General features: G+C 41.9%; 1 protein-coding gene across 3 annotated transcripts in view; it reads right to left on the bottom strand.

Annotated features, from left to right (window-relative positions):
• Nucleotides 1-6,672: 6,672 nt before the first annotated feature.
• Nucleotides 6,673-17,933, bottom strand: part of AMN (amnion associated transmembrane protein) — an 80,731-nt gene continuing 69,470 nt past the window's right edge. For all 3 annotated transcript variants that reach the window (XM_033953287.1, XM_033953288.1, XM_033953286.1), the window contains 2 exons: nucleotides 15,181-15,277; nucleotides 6,673-6,945 (listed from right to left, as the gene is read on the bottom strand). In XM_033953287.1, coding sequence (XP_033809178.1) covers nucleotides 6,838-6,945; nucleotides 15,181-15,277 — 205 coding nt within the window. In that variant the 3' untranslated portion in view covers nucleotides 6,673-6,837. The remainder of the gene's footprint in view (nucleotides 6,946-15,180; nucleotides 15,278-17,933) is intronic.

Genomic DNA, 17,933 nt, shown 5'->3' on the forward strand with positions numbered 1-17,933 from the left:
CTTTGCTTTTGAGCCTTCATTGGCTCCTGGTTTATCTCAGGATTCAATTTAAATGTGTATGTATTACTTTCAAAATTCTATATGGTATTTTTACTCTTCTTGTTCCTCTGCTATGGAACGTTTACAGATTTTCCTATGCAAGGAGGCATTCAACAATTTAAACTTTCTCTTCCTTCCAGGAAAGGAATTAAAGGAGTCAAGAACTTCAGCCTTTCTATGGCTTTTAAATTTTCTCAATTATGGAATGAACTCCCTTTAATTTTGAGATGCTCTAGTCCTTTCCAACTCTTCCGCAAATCAATAAAACTTTTTTATTTGCTAAACATTTTGAAAATTAATCCCCTTGCAATTTTAGCATATCTTTCTTAATTATTGTTAACCGAGTCAAGCTTCCTCTGGCTGATGACCCAGTATATAAAGCTAAGTTTTAGTTTAAAATCATGAGTGGTTTAGAACGGGTACAAGTAGATCGATATATATTTTATTTTTCATCAAAAATTAAAAGATTAGGGGGCACTCAATGAAGTTACTGGGAAACAGTTTTAAAACCAATAGGAGAAAATATTTTTTCACTCAGAGAATAGTTAAGCTCAGAGGTTGTGGCAAAAGTGGTTAAAGTAGCTGATTTTCAGAAAGGTTTGGACAATTCCCTGAAGGAAAAGTCCAAGGCTGTTATTGAGACAGATATGGAGAAGCCACTGCTTGCCCTGGATTGGTACCATAGAATGTTGCTACTGTATGGGTTTTTATTAGGTACTAGTGACCTGGATTGGCCACCATGAAGACGGGCTACTGGGCTTGATGGACCATTGGTCTGACCGAGTAAGGTTATTCTTATGTTCTTATTATTTTTCCATAGACAGCAGTTTTGATCAGGTATAAAAGTGGGTATTATCACTGCAGTTCACTGGGATAGAACAGTTAGCTCAGAGCCCAGTCTAAAGTTCTGAGCATGTGCAGCCCACCTGTGGCCAGTGATCTGTTCAGTACCTCAGATAGCTCTATACAGGGAGGTGGGAACATAGCATGATTGATCAGGCACATGAAAACATCCATTACAGGTGAGAAATAAAGTAGAAATGAGGCAGACACACAAGTGGGTGGCAACTTAGCCTGGGGCTTCTAATCTTATTATCAATTGTCCAGTCATAAGGAAAATGCATAGATTGCAAAATTACACAGATAGGTGGTCCAGTACAGCTCCACTGAATACACTGTTTCTGATTCGGAAATGGATCAAACCATGGCGTGATGTACAGGAATAACAAAAGGAACAAGTTGTTTTGCATATCATATCCATTGAAGCAGACTTAAAAGAATGTCACTGTAGCTGCAGTGACTCTGATTCGATGAGGTTTCAGGTTACTGGTACATGGTACCAGTTTGTAACAGAGTTGAACATAAGAACTGCCATCTCCGGATCAGACCTTCGGTCCATCAAGTCCAGCGATCCGCATACACGGAGGCCCAGCCATATGTACACCTGGCGTAATTTTAGTCACCCATATCCCTCTATGCCTCGCGTAAGGAGATGTGCATCTAGTTTGCTTTTAAATCCTAGAACGGTGGATTCCGCAATAACCTCTGGGAGAGCATTCCAGGTGTCCACCACTCGTTGCGTGAAGCAGAACTTCCTGATATGTGTCCTAGACTTGTCCTACCCAATTTACTACTTGGCTATAAGGATGACAACTTTATTGGAGTTGAAGGAGACAAACATGTGCATAGACTTTCTAATGAACTCAGTTCTTTTGACATAGTGAGTAGCAGCCCATTTGTAGTCTAGACCAGTGTTTCTCAATTCGGTCCTGGAGTACCCCCTTGCCAGTCAGGTTTTCATGATGTCCACAATGAATATGCATGAAAGACATTTGCATATAATGGAGGCAGTGTATGCAAATCAAGTTTATGCAAATTCAATGTGGATATCCTGAAAACCTGACTGGCAATGGGATACTCCAGGACCGAGTTGAGAAACAATGGTCCAGGTGGTGATGGTTTCACTGTAGAGTTTTACAAATCATTTTTAAGTACCCTTTTACCTTATCTATTAAATTTATATCAGGTTCAACTGACTAAAGGTTGCTTTACAGGTACTATGGCAGAATCGTTAACTATTGTTTTGCCCAAGCCAAATAAAGATCCTATGTTGGTTTCAAATTACAGGCCTATTTCTTTGATAAATGTAGATGGAAAACTTTTGGCTAAGTTATTGGCTTTGCGCTTGGCCAAGGTTCTCCCTTATAGTATTGGTATGCACCAAACGGGGTTCGTTGTTCAAAGACATTCTTCAAATAACACCAGGCTAGCTTTTCACATGTTAAATTTAGCAAAAGCTATGGATGAGCCAGCCTTCTCTGTATCCCTGGATGTGGAGAAGGCCTTTGATCGGGTGGAATGGATATTTATGTATCAAGCAATGGATTGGTTTGGTATTGGCTCTGGATTTATACAAATGATTCAAACCTTGTATAGTTCCCCTTCTGCCAGATTATATATAAATTATACTTTTTTGGAGTGTTTCTGTCTGGAGAGGGGAGTTAGACAAGGATGTCCCTTATCTCCTTTGCTTTTTGATATTGTTTTAGAACCCTTTTTAGCTATTCAACAGGCAAAGGAGATCCAGGGTATTCCTTACGCAGGTCGGGAATACAAGGTCTCTGCTTATGCAGATGACATATTGCTTCATTTGAGGAATCCTGAAACAACCATTCCACATTTACTAGATTTGATTGAAAGATTTGGGAAATTTTCAGGATATAAAATAAATTGGAGTAAATCAGAGATTCTTCCGCTTAACGTACATTGTCAAAAAGGATTGTTTGATTCATTCCCTTTGCTTTGGAAGGAAGAGGGTATAAAGTATTTAGGAATTTGGATGTACAAAATGCTGGAAGAAACGATGAAAGTAAATGAAAAATTCTTATTACTAAAGGTCACGGAAAGGTGTGAGCAATGGACCCCATTACATCTGTCTTGGGGGGGGGGAGAGTTCAGACAGTGAAAATGATGATTTTGCCTGTGGTTTGTTACCAAATGGGTATGTTACCAGTGTTTTTTCAGGGGTCCTTTTACAAAAAATTAAATAGTATTCTTACAAAATTTATTTTGCTGGGGAAAACAGCAAGAATTGCTTCAGTATCCTTACAAAAGCCAATTGTGGAGGGTGGGGTAAATTTTCCAAATTTTTATAGGTACCATCAAGCCTATATAATGCGTCAGGGTATGTATTGGATCCTCCCTGAGCTCATGGAAAATCTTCCAGACTGGTTAAGGTTGGAATGGCAACTCCTGTCTCCATTGATATTGTGTCATGTTTTGAGTATGAAGATGCCTAGGTTGTATAAGGACAATAGAATTTTAATGGACACATGAAAGACTTTAAAATTTATTACCAATTTAACAGATATTCCAATTCATAAATCCACTTCTCAGTCCTTTTGGTTGAACCCCAAGATTCAGATTGGCAGGTTTAAGGTCATCTGGAAACACTGGATGAAGGCGGGCATACATGCTTTAGATGATGTAGTATTGGATGGAAAACTGCTTGAGTTTTCACGATTGCAACAAAAATTTGACATTGCTAAATATCAAAGTTATAGGTAGTTGCAATTGAAGCAGGCCATTCAGGAGGGGTTCCCTGACTGGAAAAATATTAAAAATCAGTATAGTTTGCCATTCCTGTGCTTCCAGGTGGATTTCCTGGGTCACCAGGCCGCTCAGTGGTATAAATTAATATCTGGATTTTTTAATAAGAAACCAAAAACTGGTCTGTGTGACATTTGGAGCATTGAGATAAAGCATCAGATTACTGCATCTCAATGGCCACGAATCTGGACTTGGAGGATGAGATGTATGGTGTCTGCATCTATGAGACAAACTTGTGTTTTTTTTTGTTACATAGAGCAGTTTGGACCCCAGTTCAGTTACAGAAATTAGATAGTTCCAAGCCTAATAGGTGTCATCTTGAACCTGGGACATTAGATCATTTATTATTTTATTGTCCCTTGATACTTCAATTTTGGAGATCCATTTGGGATCAGGTAAACAATGTAATGGAAAATCCAGTGGCACTAACATATGACACTGCTATTTAGCACTATGATGAGAGCTAAAAGCCAAATATCATCTCACAATAATAAACTTTCTCTTTATTATGACAGGGGTTGCCATTCAGCTTATTCTAAGGAATTGGGAAAACTGGGATAAACTGAACTATTCCTTTTGGTCTCTCTGTCACGTTTTTAAGATGGAGCGTAATATGGCCATACATCAGGGACATTATAAGAAGTTTCTGAAGATTTGGGAGCCATTGACAAAATTTTGCAAAGAATGATTGGTGATTATGCCCTTTAGTCATACACGTCCAGGGTGGATTGGAATGTATTTTTCAATTCTCAATTTGAGTGTAGTTTTTGGATATAATTAGGGGGGGGGGGTGATATATCTTTTTGTCATAGATTATCATTGTAATTGTATTTAAGTGCTTTTATTGAGTTATATGATTGTATTATATTTTGCACTTACTTATGGTTTTAAAATGAATAAAGAAATAAAAAAAATAAAAAAAGAGAAACACTGGTCTAGAGCAGTGGTTCCCAAGCTTGTCCTGGAGGACCACCAGCAAGTCAGATTTTCAGGATAGCTCTAATGAATATGCATGGGGCAGATTTGCATGCCTGTCACCTTCATTATATGCAAATCTCTCTCATACATATTAGGGTTATCCCAAAAAAAACCAACTAGCTGGTGGTCCTCCAGGACAGGGTTAGGAACCACTGCTCTAGAATGCGGAAAGACTTCTCAAGTGGATTTTTAGGAGGCTCAGGCTATGGTGTAAGCAGCTGGAAAACATAACTTACCTTAAAATAACTTTTCCTTTCTGCCTTATGCCTTTGTATTTTAAAAGTACGTATTCTTTTTTGGCAGCCGAAGAAGCACCTTCCACTGAGGTTAAAGTCTTGTGCTAAAAGATGTGTAATTTTGCAACTACTAGTGTGAGTTTCCAACCTGGCAGTGGCATCAAGAAAGAATACACATCCCCTCTCTATTTGAGAGAGGGTTCAGCTTGCTGAGCTGAATTAAAATAAAGACAAGGAGCCATTTGCAAGACCATCCGGACAACCTTAAGAGCATTAATCTCTTTATTTAGCGACAGAAGAAACTGTAAATTTGAGCAGTCCTTAATGTTTCTGAACAAGTGAACAAAATGATGAGAACTGTGGGTGATCATACTTGTAAATGTCTCCTAAAATGATGTGCTGCTTAACTAACACGTGTGAGGAGAAAGCGGGAGGGTAAGATAGTGCTCAGAGGCTTAGGGTATGTATGGATGGAAGCGACTAAGGCATTTGAAGGAGCAGGTGGCACTAAGGGCTCCTTTTACAAAGGTGCATCAGGGCCTTAATGTGCAGACTAGGGTGCGCTAAAATGCCGTGCGTGCACTAGCCGCTACCGCCTCCTTTTAAGCAGGCGGTAATTTTTTGGCTGGCGCATCTTAGTAAAAGGAGCCCTAAATATGCATGCAGAACAGCAAGTGCTACTGCTAAACAACTCCCCCCCCCCCTCCAATATTCAGCTGGTGGCAGTGGTCAGTATATTTTTACATGCTGATCGCTGCCAGTTAAATTATCCAGCGATATTCAATGCCAGGCCCTATCAAGACACCAGCATTGAATATTCCTTGATCATTTTGGGCGGCCTGGCTGATATTCAGCCAGGGCTGCACAAGAGTTATGGGGCTCTGGCTGAATACAGGACTGGACACATAAGAGATTTTTTTTTATACATGAAAAAAAAAAAAAAACCCTGACACCCCCCCCCCCCCCTTTTGTTCTTCCATCCTCCTGACTCACCCAATCCATGCCCTCTTTCCCCAGGCTGTGACCGTCCCCCTCCCCCCGGAATGCCTCCCAAACCCACCTGATGTATAGGTAGCCCCCAAGGCCTACCTTTGTCCCTGGTGGTCCAGCAGGGATTGGTGGGGGCAAGAGCACAGCCCTTTCTCTCCTGCCCCTAGCAGTGGCTCTTCAAGACTGCAGCCTGCTGCTACCTCTCACTTGCCAGTCAGGTTTTCAGGATATTCACAATGAATATGCATAAACTTGATTTGCATACGCTGCCTCCATTCCATGCAAATTTCTTTCATGCATATTCACTGTGAAAACCTGACTGGCTAGGGGGTACTCCAGGACCGAGTAGAGAAATACTGCTGTTGAGGATGAAAGGAGCTATGTGATTAATTTCATTCAGCCAAGGCAAAATTCATTTACTGTATCTTACTCGTCGGGTACTAAGACTCACTAAGTCCATGAGTTTTAGTACAGGAAGAAGCTACAGTAAATGAATCATGCCTTGATGAACAACATGAATCACCTAGCTCAAAACGGACACAAAAAAAAATAAACCGAATGGGTTTTGAAAAAGTGCTCTTCCATTTGAGAAGTGTGTGCTTTGAAAACTGAGCACAAGGTTGCTCCTTAAGGGTCAATAAGTCAAATGAAATGCAAAGTGATTAATTCAGGGCAAACATCAGAGGTGAACTCTCATAATCTCAATAGCGGAATGTCAAAGTACCTAATCAAAAAGTTAAAAAAAAAAAAAAAAGCTTGTGAGTCTTAAACAGAGACTAATGAGTCTGACAGGATTTTATGTTGTTAAAACTGAATTGTTAACAATATAAGATGTCACAGGATTTTTCTTTTTTTTTTTTTTTTGAGATGTAGATTGCTCTGGAAGCGAAAATATTGTAAGTATCTGGAGAGGAACAGATTTGCTACACAGAAATGGAGAAGAACCACAGCACAGTATTCACTCAGTGTATCATTGTATTTCCAGTTAAATAGTGCATTCATCTTCATCAAAGAGAGGGTTGATGAAATAAATGCCACTCCGTTTCACAGTGCTTGCCCTCAGTGCATCTTCTGAGTATAAGCCAGGCACATCCTAGAAGACAGAAAAAGGAAAATATTCATTGGCAAGATTAGAAGTCAACCTAGAGCAGTGGTCTCAAACTCGCGGCCTGCCAGGTACTATTTGAGGCCCTCAGTATGTTTATCATAATCACAAAAGTAAAATAAAACAGTTTCTTGATCATATGTCTCTTTAGCTATGAATTACAATATTATTATTAAGACTTAGTCAAAAGGAAAGATTTATAAACTATAAAGAGTTTTACCTCATGCAAAATTATAATTTCTTTAATAAGACATTAACTATTTTTTCTGAGGCCCTCCAAGTACCTACAAATCCAAAATGTGGCCCTGCAAAGGGTTCGAGTTTGAGACCACTGACTTAGAGGAACTCCTCTCGTATGAGGAAAGACTAAAACGGTTAGGGCTCTTCAGCTTGGAAAAGAGACGGCTGAGGGGGGGATATGATTGAAGTGTACAAAATCCTGAGTGGAGCAGAATGGGTACAAGTGGATTGATTTTTCACTATGTCAAAAATTACAAAGACTAGGGGACACTTGATGAAACTGTAGGGAAATACTTTTAAAACCATCAGGAGGAAATATTTTTTCACTCAGAGAATAGTTAAGCTCTGGAACGCGTTGCCAGAGGTTGTGGTAAAGGCGGATAGTGTAGCTGGTTTTAAGAAAGGTTTGGACAAATTCTATAGTCTGTTATTAAGACATGGGGGAAGCCTCTGCATGCCCTGGATCGGTAGCATGGAATGTTGCTAATCTTTGGGGTTTGGTCAGGTACTAGTGACCTGGATTGGCCACCGTGATAACGGGCTACCGGGCTTGATGGACCATTGGTCTGGCCCAGTAAGGCTATTCTTATGAGCAGTCTATCCTATGTACAACTTAAGTTATGCATCTCTTTTGTATTCATTTCTGGAATAAGAGGAAGGTTTCTAATGCTTTTCATGTCATCCTCAAAATAGTAGTAAGCATTTGTATAACCTGAATATGTCTTTAAAACATTCAGATACCTGGGGAGTTACCTTCAGCTGAGATAAAATTAGGTATGATACTAGCCATGAGTCAAATATGGTATTCTGGAATAAAATGCAGAAACAACAACAAAAAAAATGGCAGCAGATAAAGGCCATATTGTGTAGCCAAAACTGTTTACCCATCCACACAAACTACTAAGCTCTACAGTCCTTTTCTCTCCCTTAGAGAGCCTCTGTGTTGGTCACATGTTTTCTTGAATTCAAATAGAGCGGTGGTTCCCAACCCTGTCCTGGAGGACCCCCCAGGCCAGTCGGGTTTTCAGGCTAGCCCTAATGAATATGCACGAGAGAGATCTGCATATAATGCAGATGCCAGGCATGCAAATCTGCTCCATGCATATTCATTAGGGCTATCCTGAAAACCCGACTGGCCTGGGGGTCCTCCAGGACAGTGTTGGGAACCACTGAAATAGAATGCCCCATGTCTGTGACCTCCATTAGGAGTCTGTTCAACACATCCACCACCCTTTACATGAAGAAATATCTCCTTAGATTACTCCTGAATCCATCCCCTTTCACTTTCATCCTATGACCTTTCATTCTAGAGCTTCCTTTCAATTAAAAAAAGGCCCATTTCTTGTGCATTTAGGCCACAGAGGCATTTAAATGCCTACTGCAGGGGTGTCCAATGTCAGTCCTCGAGGGTCGCAGTCCAGTCGGATTTTCAGGATTTCCCCAATGAATATACACGAGGTCTATTTGCATGCACTGCTTTCATTGTATGCTAATAGATCTCATGCATATTCATTGGGGAAATCCTGAAAACCCGACTGGATTGCGGCCCTCGAGGACCGACATTGGACACCCCTGGCCTACTGTATATGATATTTCCCCTCTCCTATTTTTCTTCTAAAGCAGTGTGTCCCAAACTGTGTGCCCCGAACAGATTCCGCCGGTGCCATGAGAGATTCCAGAATTTTACTTTGTTTTTAAAAATTCTCTTCATAAGTATACACTAGAATAGATGACATGTACGTTGTTATGAGCGTCTGTATGCGTAAGGATACAACCTCCAAGATAAGCATCATTCTTTGACGTGATTGGTCCTTGAAAACTAACGGTGCAGTAGTTATCCTAACTTGAGCAACAAAGCAATCAAGGCTTTGTTACCGTTTGGATCTTCTTATCTTTGCAAACTTGGATTTTCAGCTCTGGCAGAAATTAAATAAAGAAATAAAAGAGAACGGCAGCAGATAGTGGATGGTGAAATGTGTATTTGCTTGTCAACTATCGAGCTGCGTTTTAAGTTCATTTGCACTAAAAAATGAGCACAACTATCGCATTGATTAGCAATTCTGTTCTATCTACTTTAATTTCACCATTCTTACAATTACCCATACATAGCTTTAAGAACTTAAAATTGCAGAGCAAAAAATTAACTTTGAGAGTTAGTTATTTAATTATTTCAATTATAATGTGCCATGAAAAACATTTGCTCTATTTAGTGTGCCAGAGCTAAAAAAAAGTTTGAGAGACACTGCTCTAAAGTAGTGCTGCCCGATTCAGAAAAACAAATTTTGATTCGATTCGATTCGATTTGATTCAATTCAGCCTATTGAATTGGTTTTTTCGATTCGATTCGATTTTCCTGCCCAATTGGGTGTTTGTTTGTTTGTTTTCAAACATCCTGGTGGATTTATTTTACAGCTTCTTCACCCCCTTTGCCTTCTCCTAACCACACTGGCGCTGTGGTGTAAACAAAATAAACAAACAAAAAAGACTTTTCCTCTGTCTGTTAAATCCTAGCTCACGTTTGCGGTCTAACACCAGCTCTGGCAGGATATACATTTCAAATTTGACATATTGTACTCACAAAACAGAAAATAAAATTAGTTTTTCTACTTTTTGTTGTCTGGTCATTATTCAAATTTTGTTGGTCTCAGGCTCTTGTTGTCTTCTGATAACTTGCTTGCCAGGGTCTCCTTCTTTCTTCTTTCTCCCTTCTAACCATCCATCTTCCATCTCTGTCCTCCCCTTCCGTTTCTCTTCCCTCCCCAGGAGGTCTGGCATCTTTTCTTTTTTTTGTCCACAGATCCACCTTTTCTTAACTACCCTTTCATCCAGCATCTCTCCTTCCTTCCCCACCACCCCAGGGTCCACCATCTCTCCCTTTCTTTTCCCAACTACCCTCCTATCTAGTATCTCTATCCCCCCTCCACACCATCCCTTGCGTCCAACTTCTCTCCCTTTCTGTTCCTTCCCTCCCTAAATCCCATTGTCCATCATCTCTCTCCCTCTCCTCTATTTTCAGACCCATTTCTTCCTCCCCAAAGTCTGGCATATGCACATCTCTTTGAACCCCCCCTTCCCTCCCTCCATGTACTTCTATACCAGGTCCCCCCTCCCCTGAAGGTCTATCCCCCCTTGAAGGTCTGTCCCCCCTTGAAGGCCTGCACCCCATCCCTAAAGGCCTGTGCCACCATCCCTGAATACCTGTTTCCCCCTTGAAGGCTTGCCCCCCCCCTTAAAGGTCTGCAGCCCACCCCTGAAGGCCTGCCTGTCCCCCTCCCTTGAAGACCTGTCCCCCCCCCCCCTTTGAAGGCCTTCCTCCCCCCTTGAAGGCTTGTCCCCCCCTTGAAGACCTATCCCACCCCTGAAGGCCTGCCTGTCCCCCCCTTGAAGACCTATCCCACCCCTGAAGGCCTGCCTGTCCCCCCCCCCTTAAAGAACTTTCTCCCTTTGAAGGCCTGCCTCCCCCCCTTGAAGGCTTGTCCCCCCTTGAAGGCCTATCCCCCCTTGAAAGTCTATCCCACCCCTGAAGGCCTGCCTGTCCCCCCTAAAGGCCGGTACCCCCTTGAAGACCTGTCCCCCCCTTTGAAGGCCTGCCTCCCCTCCTTGAAGGCTTGTCCCCCCTTGAAAGCCTATCCCACCCCTGAAGGCCTGTCCACCCCCCTTTGAAGGCCTGCTTGCCTGTCCCACCCCGAAGGACTGCTCACTCCCCCCCCTGGTGTCTGGCTTCCACCCCCCTGGCCTTCCGCTTCCCCCCCTGGCCTCCCTGCATTGTTTACCTTCCAGCCGGTACAGCCTACAAACAAGATCGTGGTGTTAGCGATCTTAATACCGCTTCGGAGCTGGTTCCTCCCCTTCTCTGACGTCATGATGCCATCTAGCCTCAGCACTGTGGCGCAGCGACAAAAGGTTTGCGAGACACCCAGGTTCCACTCTTCTTTTTGAACTTCAGACTCTACGGATTCAACTAAAAAAAATCCTCAAAGGTCCAGATGACAATTAAACAATTATTCAATAGGATTAGTATACACAGTTCCTAGGTAGGAAAAGTCACGTCCGGTTAGGCTTCATTCATAAGTCAATTGGCCAGTCAGATGCGGAGAGAAGGAGATCAGCTGCCGAGACCAGTGATCCTGAGAGTTCTGAATTACGCTGAAAAGCGTACATTGCTGACTCGTTATTATTCCAAGGGGGGAGCTCTCGTATGAAGGCCACTGCATATTGTTATTTCAGGATTATTCGATCCAGGTCTCCAAGCAGTGGCGAGCTATGGCAACTTTTCCAGCAGAAAATCAACTTCTCTCTCCAATTCCCTGCGAAGGTTTGAGTGCACCATGAAAATCGGGTACAGTATTTCACCAAGCCGGAGGAACTCATAGCATTTCTAGCAGGACTGCCCTGATAACCTTTGGAAGCTCTAGTTAGGGAGCGTTTCTTTGGAATCTGCTTGATTTGCTGCTGGTTTTAATGGCTGGAGGTCTGTGGACTGCATTGGGACCTTGAACTAGTTTCTTTTTCTTCTGTGCACAGAAATACGTTGGCCCCTATATAGAACTGCTTCCTTGAGCTTCTGCAGCAAAATTACATGACCCTTTTTGGTTGGGGTTTTTTTTTGGGGGGGGGATTTAGCATTAAATCTTAGCTGCCAAGTTCTAGAGCACACTTCACACATTCCAGGCTACATAGAAACATGACAGCAGATAAAGGCCAAATGGCCCATCCAGTCTGCCCAGCCACAGCATCCATGAGCTCTTCCTCTCCCTAAGAGATCCCATTCTCCGTCTCCACCACCTCTTCCGGGAGACTGTCCATTGCATCTACCACCCTTTCTGTAAAAAAGTATTTCCTTAGATTACTCTGGAGCCTATCACCTCTTAACTTCATCCTATGCCCTCTCATTGCAGAATTTCCTTTCAAATGAAAGAGACTCGACTCATGCGCATTTACATTATGTAGGTATTTAAACGTCTCTATCATATTTCCCCTCTCCCACCTTTCCTCCAAAGTATACTTATTGAGATTTTATTTATTTATTTTTAAGTTCAATATGTTTTATTCATTTTCAAGCATAAAAAAAATAAACAACAATTAATGAACATGAGTCTGGCGTACAATCTCTGATATTTTTTCCATGCAAACTTATTGAGATTTTTAAGTCTGTCCCCATATGCCTTATGACCAAGACCACACACCATTTTAGTAGCTTTTCTCTGGACCGACCCCATCCTGTCTTATCTATTGCACTTTCATATTCACAATAAGGCAAACCATACCCAACAGCTCTTCCACAATATGGCTTACAAAAATGTTAAAAAATGCCCCGTCAAGGACCAATCCCTGAGCTTCACCACTGTTAATGCCCTTATCCTCAGTGTTAATTCCATGTACCTTTATCCCTTGTCCTATCCCACTCAACAAGTTTCTAACCTAACCAGTCACTTTAGGGTCCATACCAAGGGGGTTTAATTTATATTTTGTCTGTGTGGCATTGTGTCAAAGACCTTGCTGAATTTTAAGCACATTGCATCTAATGATCTCCATTAATCCAACTCAATACATAAGAATTGCCACACTGTGACAGACCAAAGGTCCATCAAGCCTTGCATCCTGTTTCCAACAGTGGCCAACCCAAGTCCCTGACAGAAACCCAAATAGTAGCAACATTCCAGAGCCAATATTGTGATGTCAAAATGCCTCATTTCACCAACCTCTCCTCTCAGTCCCTAGCTCTTCCATTTCCCATCTCACTCCTTTCCCAGCTTCCTATTTCCTTCTATCTACTCCCCATTACCACATTTCTACCACTGTATTCACTGCTCTCGCACTCATCTTGTCATCTCCCTTTTGACCTCATCCACATGGCTCACCACTTTCAGAATTCCCCTCCCTCTCTCCATCCCCTAGCATCTTCTTATCCCAGCTCTCTTCCCTCCTGCCCTCCCATGGGTCCATCTCTCCTCTTCTATCCCCATGGTCCAACATTTTGCTCCCTCTCTTTTCTGTTGTTATTGTTCTTCCCTCTCCTCGTGATGTTGAATTATGAGATGGAGAAAAAAAACAGATGCTGCATCTCTCTCTCCCTTCCATCTCCAGGCCTAACATTTCTCCCTCGCTCCCTTCCATCCCCAGGTCCAACTTCTCTCCCTTTCTCTTCCCAACTGCCCCATCCCATATCTCTCCCTGCCTACATGCCTCTCTCCCTTCCTCCCCCAGGTCCACCATCTCTCCCTTTCTCTTCCCAATAGTTCTCCCTTCAAGTATCTCTTTTCCTCTTCCTCTATTTACCATATTATAAAAGTCAAATAATAGCTTGGTAACCATACTCTATTGTAGGTGGTGTGCAATGGAATAACAGGACCTCACTTGGTCCGTGCTTTGGCAATATTAGACCTCCTTAGGATTCCATGTATCCTAAGAGCCCATAAATGACACATCTACAGATCAAGAGTTATAACTTCATTTATGATGAGCAGGAGTGGAGCCCTAGCAGCGAAGCCGATGGCAGATGGACTAATACGGTCCGAGTCCAATATGTGGCACAGCTGATCAGGCTAGGCTTGGTGACTCCAATGTAGTGGCACAGCGAGGGTGAGAGATGCCTGGGACATTGGTGCCCTCTGCCCCCCACTCCATCCGCTCCTTCCCCACGTGCCCCTTCCCTTCCCCGCACCTCTCGTAACGATCCTGGCACGAGCAGCAACCCCAACCTGCTGCTCGCTCCAGAAATGACTTTTCGTCTGATGTCACTCCCTAGGTGCGGGTCCAGGAAGTAACGTCAGAGGAAGAGTCGACAAGAGCGCAAACAGCAGGTTGGGGCTGCTCCTCATGCTGTGAACGTTAAAGACATGCGGGGGAAGGGAAGTTGCATCCACACATGGTAGTGGGGGAGGAGGCAGAGAGGAGATAGGGTGCTGGCACCCCCACCAAGACAGCACCCTGGGTGAACCTCGCCCCCGCTCCTCTTTACTACGCCACTGCTCCAAAGGTGGTGCAGTGTGGCTGATGTTGAGCGAACCACTACGGCCTGTGTCCTGTGTGCGGCAATATGAATCAGGAGCAAGAATGCACATTTTTATATTGCTATAGTTGGAGTACAGGACTTGCCTAACTCAGAGGAGAGGGGAATAACATTTAATAGTGGAACTTAGCAAATAAGGGGAATAATTAATAATAACTTTATTTTTATATACCGCAATACCACAAACAGGTCAGAAGAAGAGACTGTATACAGCCAACGATATTAAAGAAGACTTTCGAAATTACATTAGTATGTTAAGATTAATCAAATTTATCTGGAAGTATTTTAAAGATATGTTAAGGCAGAAATGGGGTCAGAGAAATTTATCAAAGAGATAGGTTTTAATTGACTTCCTGAAAGTTTGATAGGAAAGTGCGTTTGAAATAAAGTTGGTTAAACTTTTATTCCATTTGCCTGCTTGGAATGATAGTGTTCGATCGAGGAATCTCATGTAGATGCAGCCCTTCAAGGATGGAGAGGCGAACATGTAGGCACTACGTGTACAAGTTATACCTGGAAATTCAAAATGATGGGATAGATTGGGGATGAACCTGTTATGGTTTTGAAGCAAAAGCAAGCAAACTCAGGGCTCCTTTCATCAAGCTGCGGTAGGCGGTTAACGCGCGGAATACCGCGTGTTCAACCGCCTGCCGTGCTAGTCGCTAACGCCTCCGTGGACGAGGCGTCAGTTTTGTGGTGTGCCGCGGGGGTTAGTGCATGATGAAATGTCCGACGCGCTAACCCCCATAGCGCACCTTGATAAAAGGAGCCCTTAAAGATGACCCTTGCTTCCACAGGCAATACGAGCTTACATGATCCAATTTCTTGAGATTGTTGGTTTAACATTGCCTCAAAAATGAATGGGACTGTTGGACAGACAGGATGGCCATTGTTTACTATGTTACTGTACAGCCAAGATTTCAATCAAAATATTCAGTGCGATTCTCAGTTAAATAAACACAGTTACTCACAGCAGGAGCATATCCAGGTGTATCATACATAGGATTATCAAACCCTTTATCGAAAGTTTCTCCAAAAGGCTCTAGGTCACTATTTCTCTTCCAGAATCTGGAGAAGGTGAAAAATTAAGGGTGGTTTGTTGTTTTTTTTAAACATGTTACATCATAGTACTAATTACAAACCAAGAAATACAATGGTATACAAAATCAATCGAAAAGAAATTGAGAGAGAATTCAAATTCTTCCAGAGGGAAAAATGACCCCCAGCATAAATGTTCATAAGGTTAATTTGACTCTTTTTATTTCTTTTTAATTTCATTTTATTCTACACCTTTTAGACACTCTTCCTCTCTCTGGTTACTCTGTCCTAAATTTTCTCTTCATTTTGTCTTTTCCTTTCACTGGAGTTCCTTTCTATCCTAACCCTTGTTAACCGTGTTGAGCTTTGCGAATGTAGAGATGATGCAGTATACAAACCCAAGGTTTAGTTTAGTTTAGGTATATCAAAAATAAAGAAACTTGAAGCTTCATGGACGCAGCCTTCTACTGATCTCTCCTCTTCCTATGAAGAACATTTCTCCTTCCGATTGTACTCTCCCTTTTTTTGAATCTCTGTCTGATTAATTATTGCATTTCTACCCCCTTACCAGATCTGTAACATTGCTTGTTTTAAGAACATAAGAATAGTCTTACTGGGTCAGACCAATGGTCCATCAAGCCCAGTAGCCTATTCTCATGGTGGCCAATCCAGGTCCCTAGTACCTGGCCAAAACCCAAGGTGTAGCAATATTCCATGCTACCGATACAGAGCAAGCAGTGGCTTCCCCCTTGTCTTTCTCAATAACCGACTATGGACTTTTCCTCCAGGAACTTGTACTTAGTCTGTGAATCAGTGTGTGACACCCTATATGAATTTTTTAAAAAAATTATTGTAATGTACATCGCTTAGACATTCATTAAGCGGGATATCAAATTTTAAATAAACTTGATTATATTGGCTCAAGTCCTCTATCTGAGGGTTCTTATTCAAAAAAAGGAGAGGTATTTCTTCCCTCCAAAATCTACTGAATATATGATCAAAGAGACAAAAATATATTTACTTCTTTAGGTGGTTCCTCTCACTGAGGAGAATCTCCCAGCCTTTAGTTATCAACTGTGAAGTTTCCCAGAACACATATTTCACTGACTGATATAACATATTTTCAGGAAACTTAAGATAGAAAAAGTTGCTTCTAATTGCAGAACACTAGGATGGAGTAATGAAAACTGCTTCCTCCACTTCTGTGTATCAAAAGAAATATCTGGGAACAAGAAAATCTTTTGGCCCTTAACACATTTTGGCCCAGATTCTCAAAGCAGCGCCATAAATTAAGTGGTGGTATGCACCCTATGCCGACTAACTTAATTGTTTTAATTGATGTTAATCTGCGTGGTCATTGACTATGTCATTTAAAACCAACTAAAATGTCATTTAAAAAAATGTATCAGTAAAGGTAGAATACTCAGCCAGTTATTCAACTCACAACTTTCTCAAAAGTAAGTTGATATTTTGAAGCAATGAATTGGAGCCGATGCATAACTGTGGTATATAATAAAAAGGGGGACTCTATCTTGATAAAGTGACATAGTGAAACATGTGCATGTCGGTGAAATGAAATCCCCTGCCGATCTGAGAAGCTAAGTTACTGTTTTACTCTATTATAGATGGAAAGCTTTATTTGAGAGGTGAAACTAATATACTTTGGAGGAAAGGCGGGAGAGGGGAGATATGATAGAGATGGTTAAATGCCTACATGATGTAAATGCGTATTAAACGAGTCTCTTTCATTTGAAAGGAAGCTCTGGAATGAGGGCATAGAATGAAGTTAAGAGGTGATAGGCTTAGGAGTAATCTAAGTGAATATCTTTTTACAGAAAGGGTGGTAGATGTGTGGAACAGTCTCCAGAAGAAGTGGTGGAGACAGAGACTATGTCTGAATTCAAAAGGCATGGGATCTCGCAGAGAGAGAAAGAAATAATGGTTACTGTGGATGGGCAGACTTAGATGGCCCATTTGGCTTTTATCTGACATCATGTTTTTATGTAATATGAATAAACAGAAAGTATAAAATGAGCCTTAAAGAAGTCGGAAAAGAACATGGATCAGTGAAGAAATTATACCTTTTCTTTAGTGGGAAAGAAGTTATACCACTATTGAGGGACATTGCTGAGATCCTGTAAAAATATCACCTTACTTTTGAGAAAGTTGCGAGTTGAATAACTGGCTAAGGATGTGGTAGGAGCGGATAGCGTAGCTGGTTTTAAGAAAGGTTTGGAGAAGTTCCTGGAGGAAAAGTCCATAGTCTGTTATTAAGACATGGGGGGAAGCCTCTGCTTGCCCTGGATCAGTGGCATGGAATCTTGATACTCTATGGGGTTCCGGAATCTTTTGTTACTCTTTGGGATTCCGGAACCTTGCTATTCTTTAGGATTCAAAATGGAATGTTGCTACTCTTTGGGTTTTGGCCAGGTACTAGTGACCTAGATTGGCCACCATGAAAATGGGCTTCTGGGCTCGATGGACCATTGGTCTGACTCAGTAAGGCTATTCTTATGTTCTTACCTTTCAATATTCATGCAATACCATTCTCCCAGGATATATTCATATTTCCACTTTGAAATTTATCCCAAGCTGCTTAATTGCATATATTTATGCTTCCTGTTTGGCATGCAGAAAAGGTAAGGCCAAGGTTTGACTGGGGGCAGGGGTCGTCTTGCACCAGGGA

This window comes from Geotrypetes seraphini, chromosome 7 (genome assembly GCF_902459505.1).
Source record: "Geotrypetes seraphini chromosome 7, aGeoSer1.1, whole genome shotgun sequence".
Lineage (NCBI taxonomy): Eukaryota > Metazoa > Chordata > Amphibia > Gymnophiona > Dermophiidae > Geotrypetes > Geotrypetes seraphini.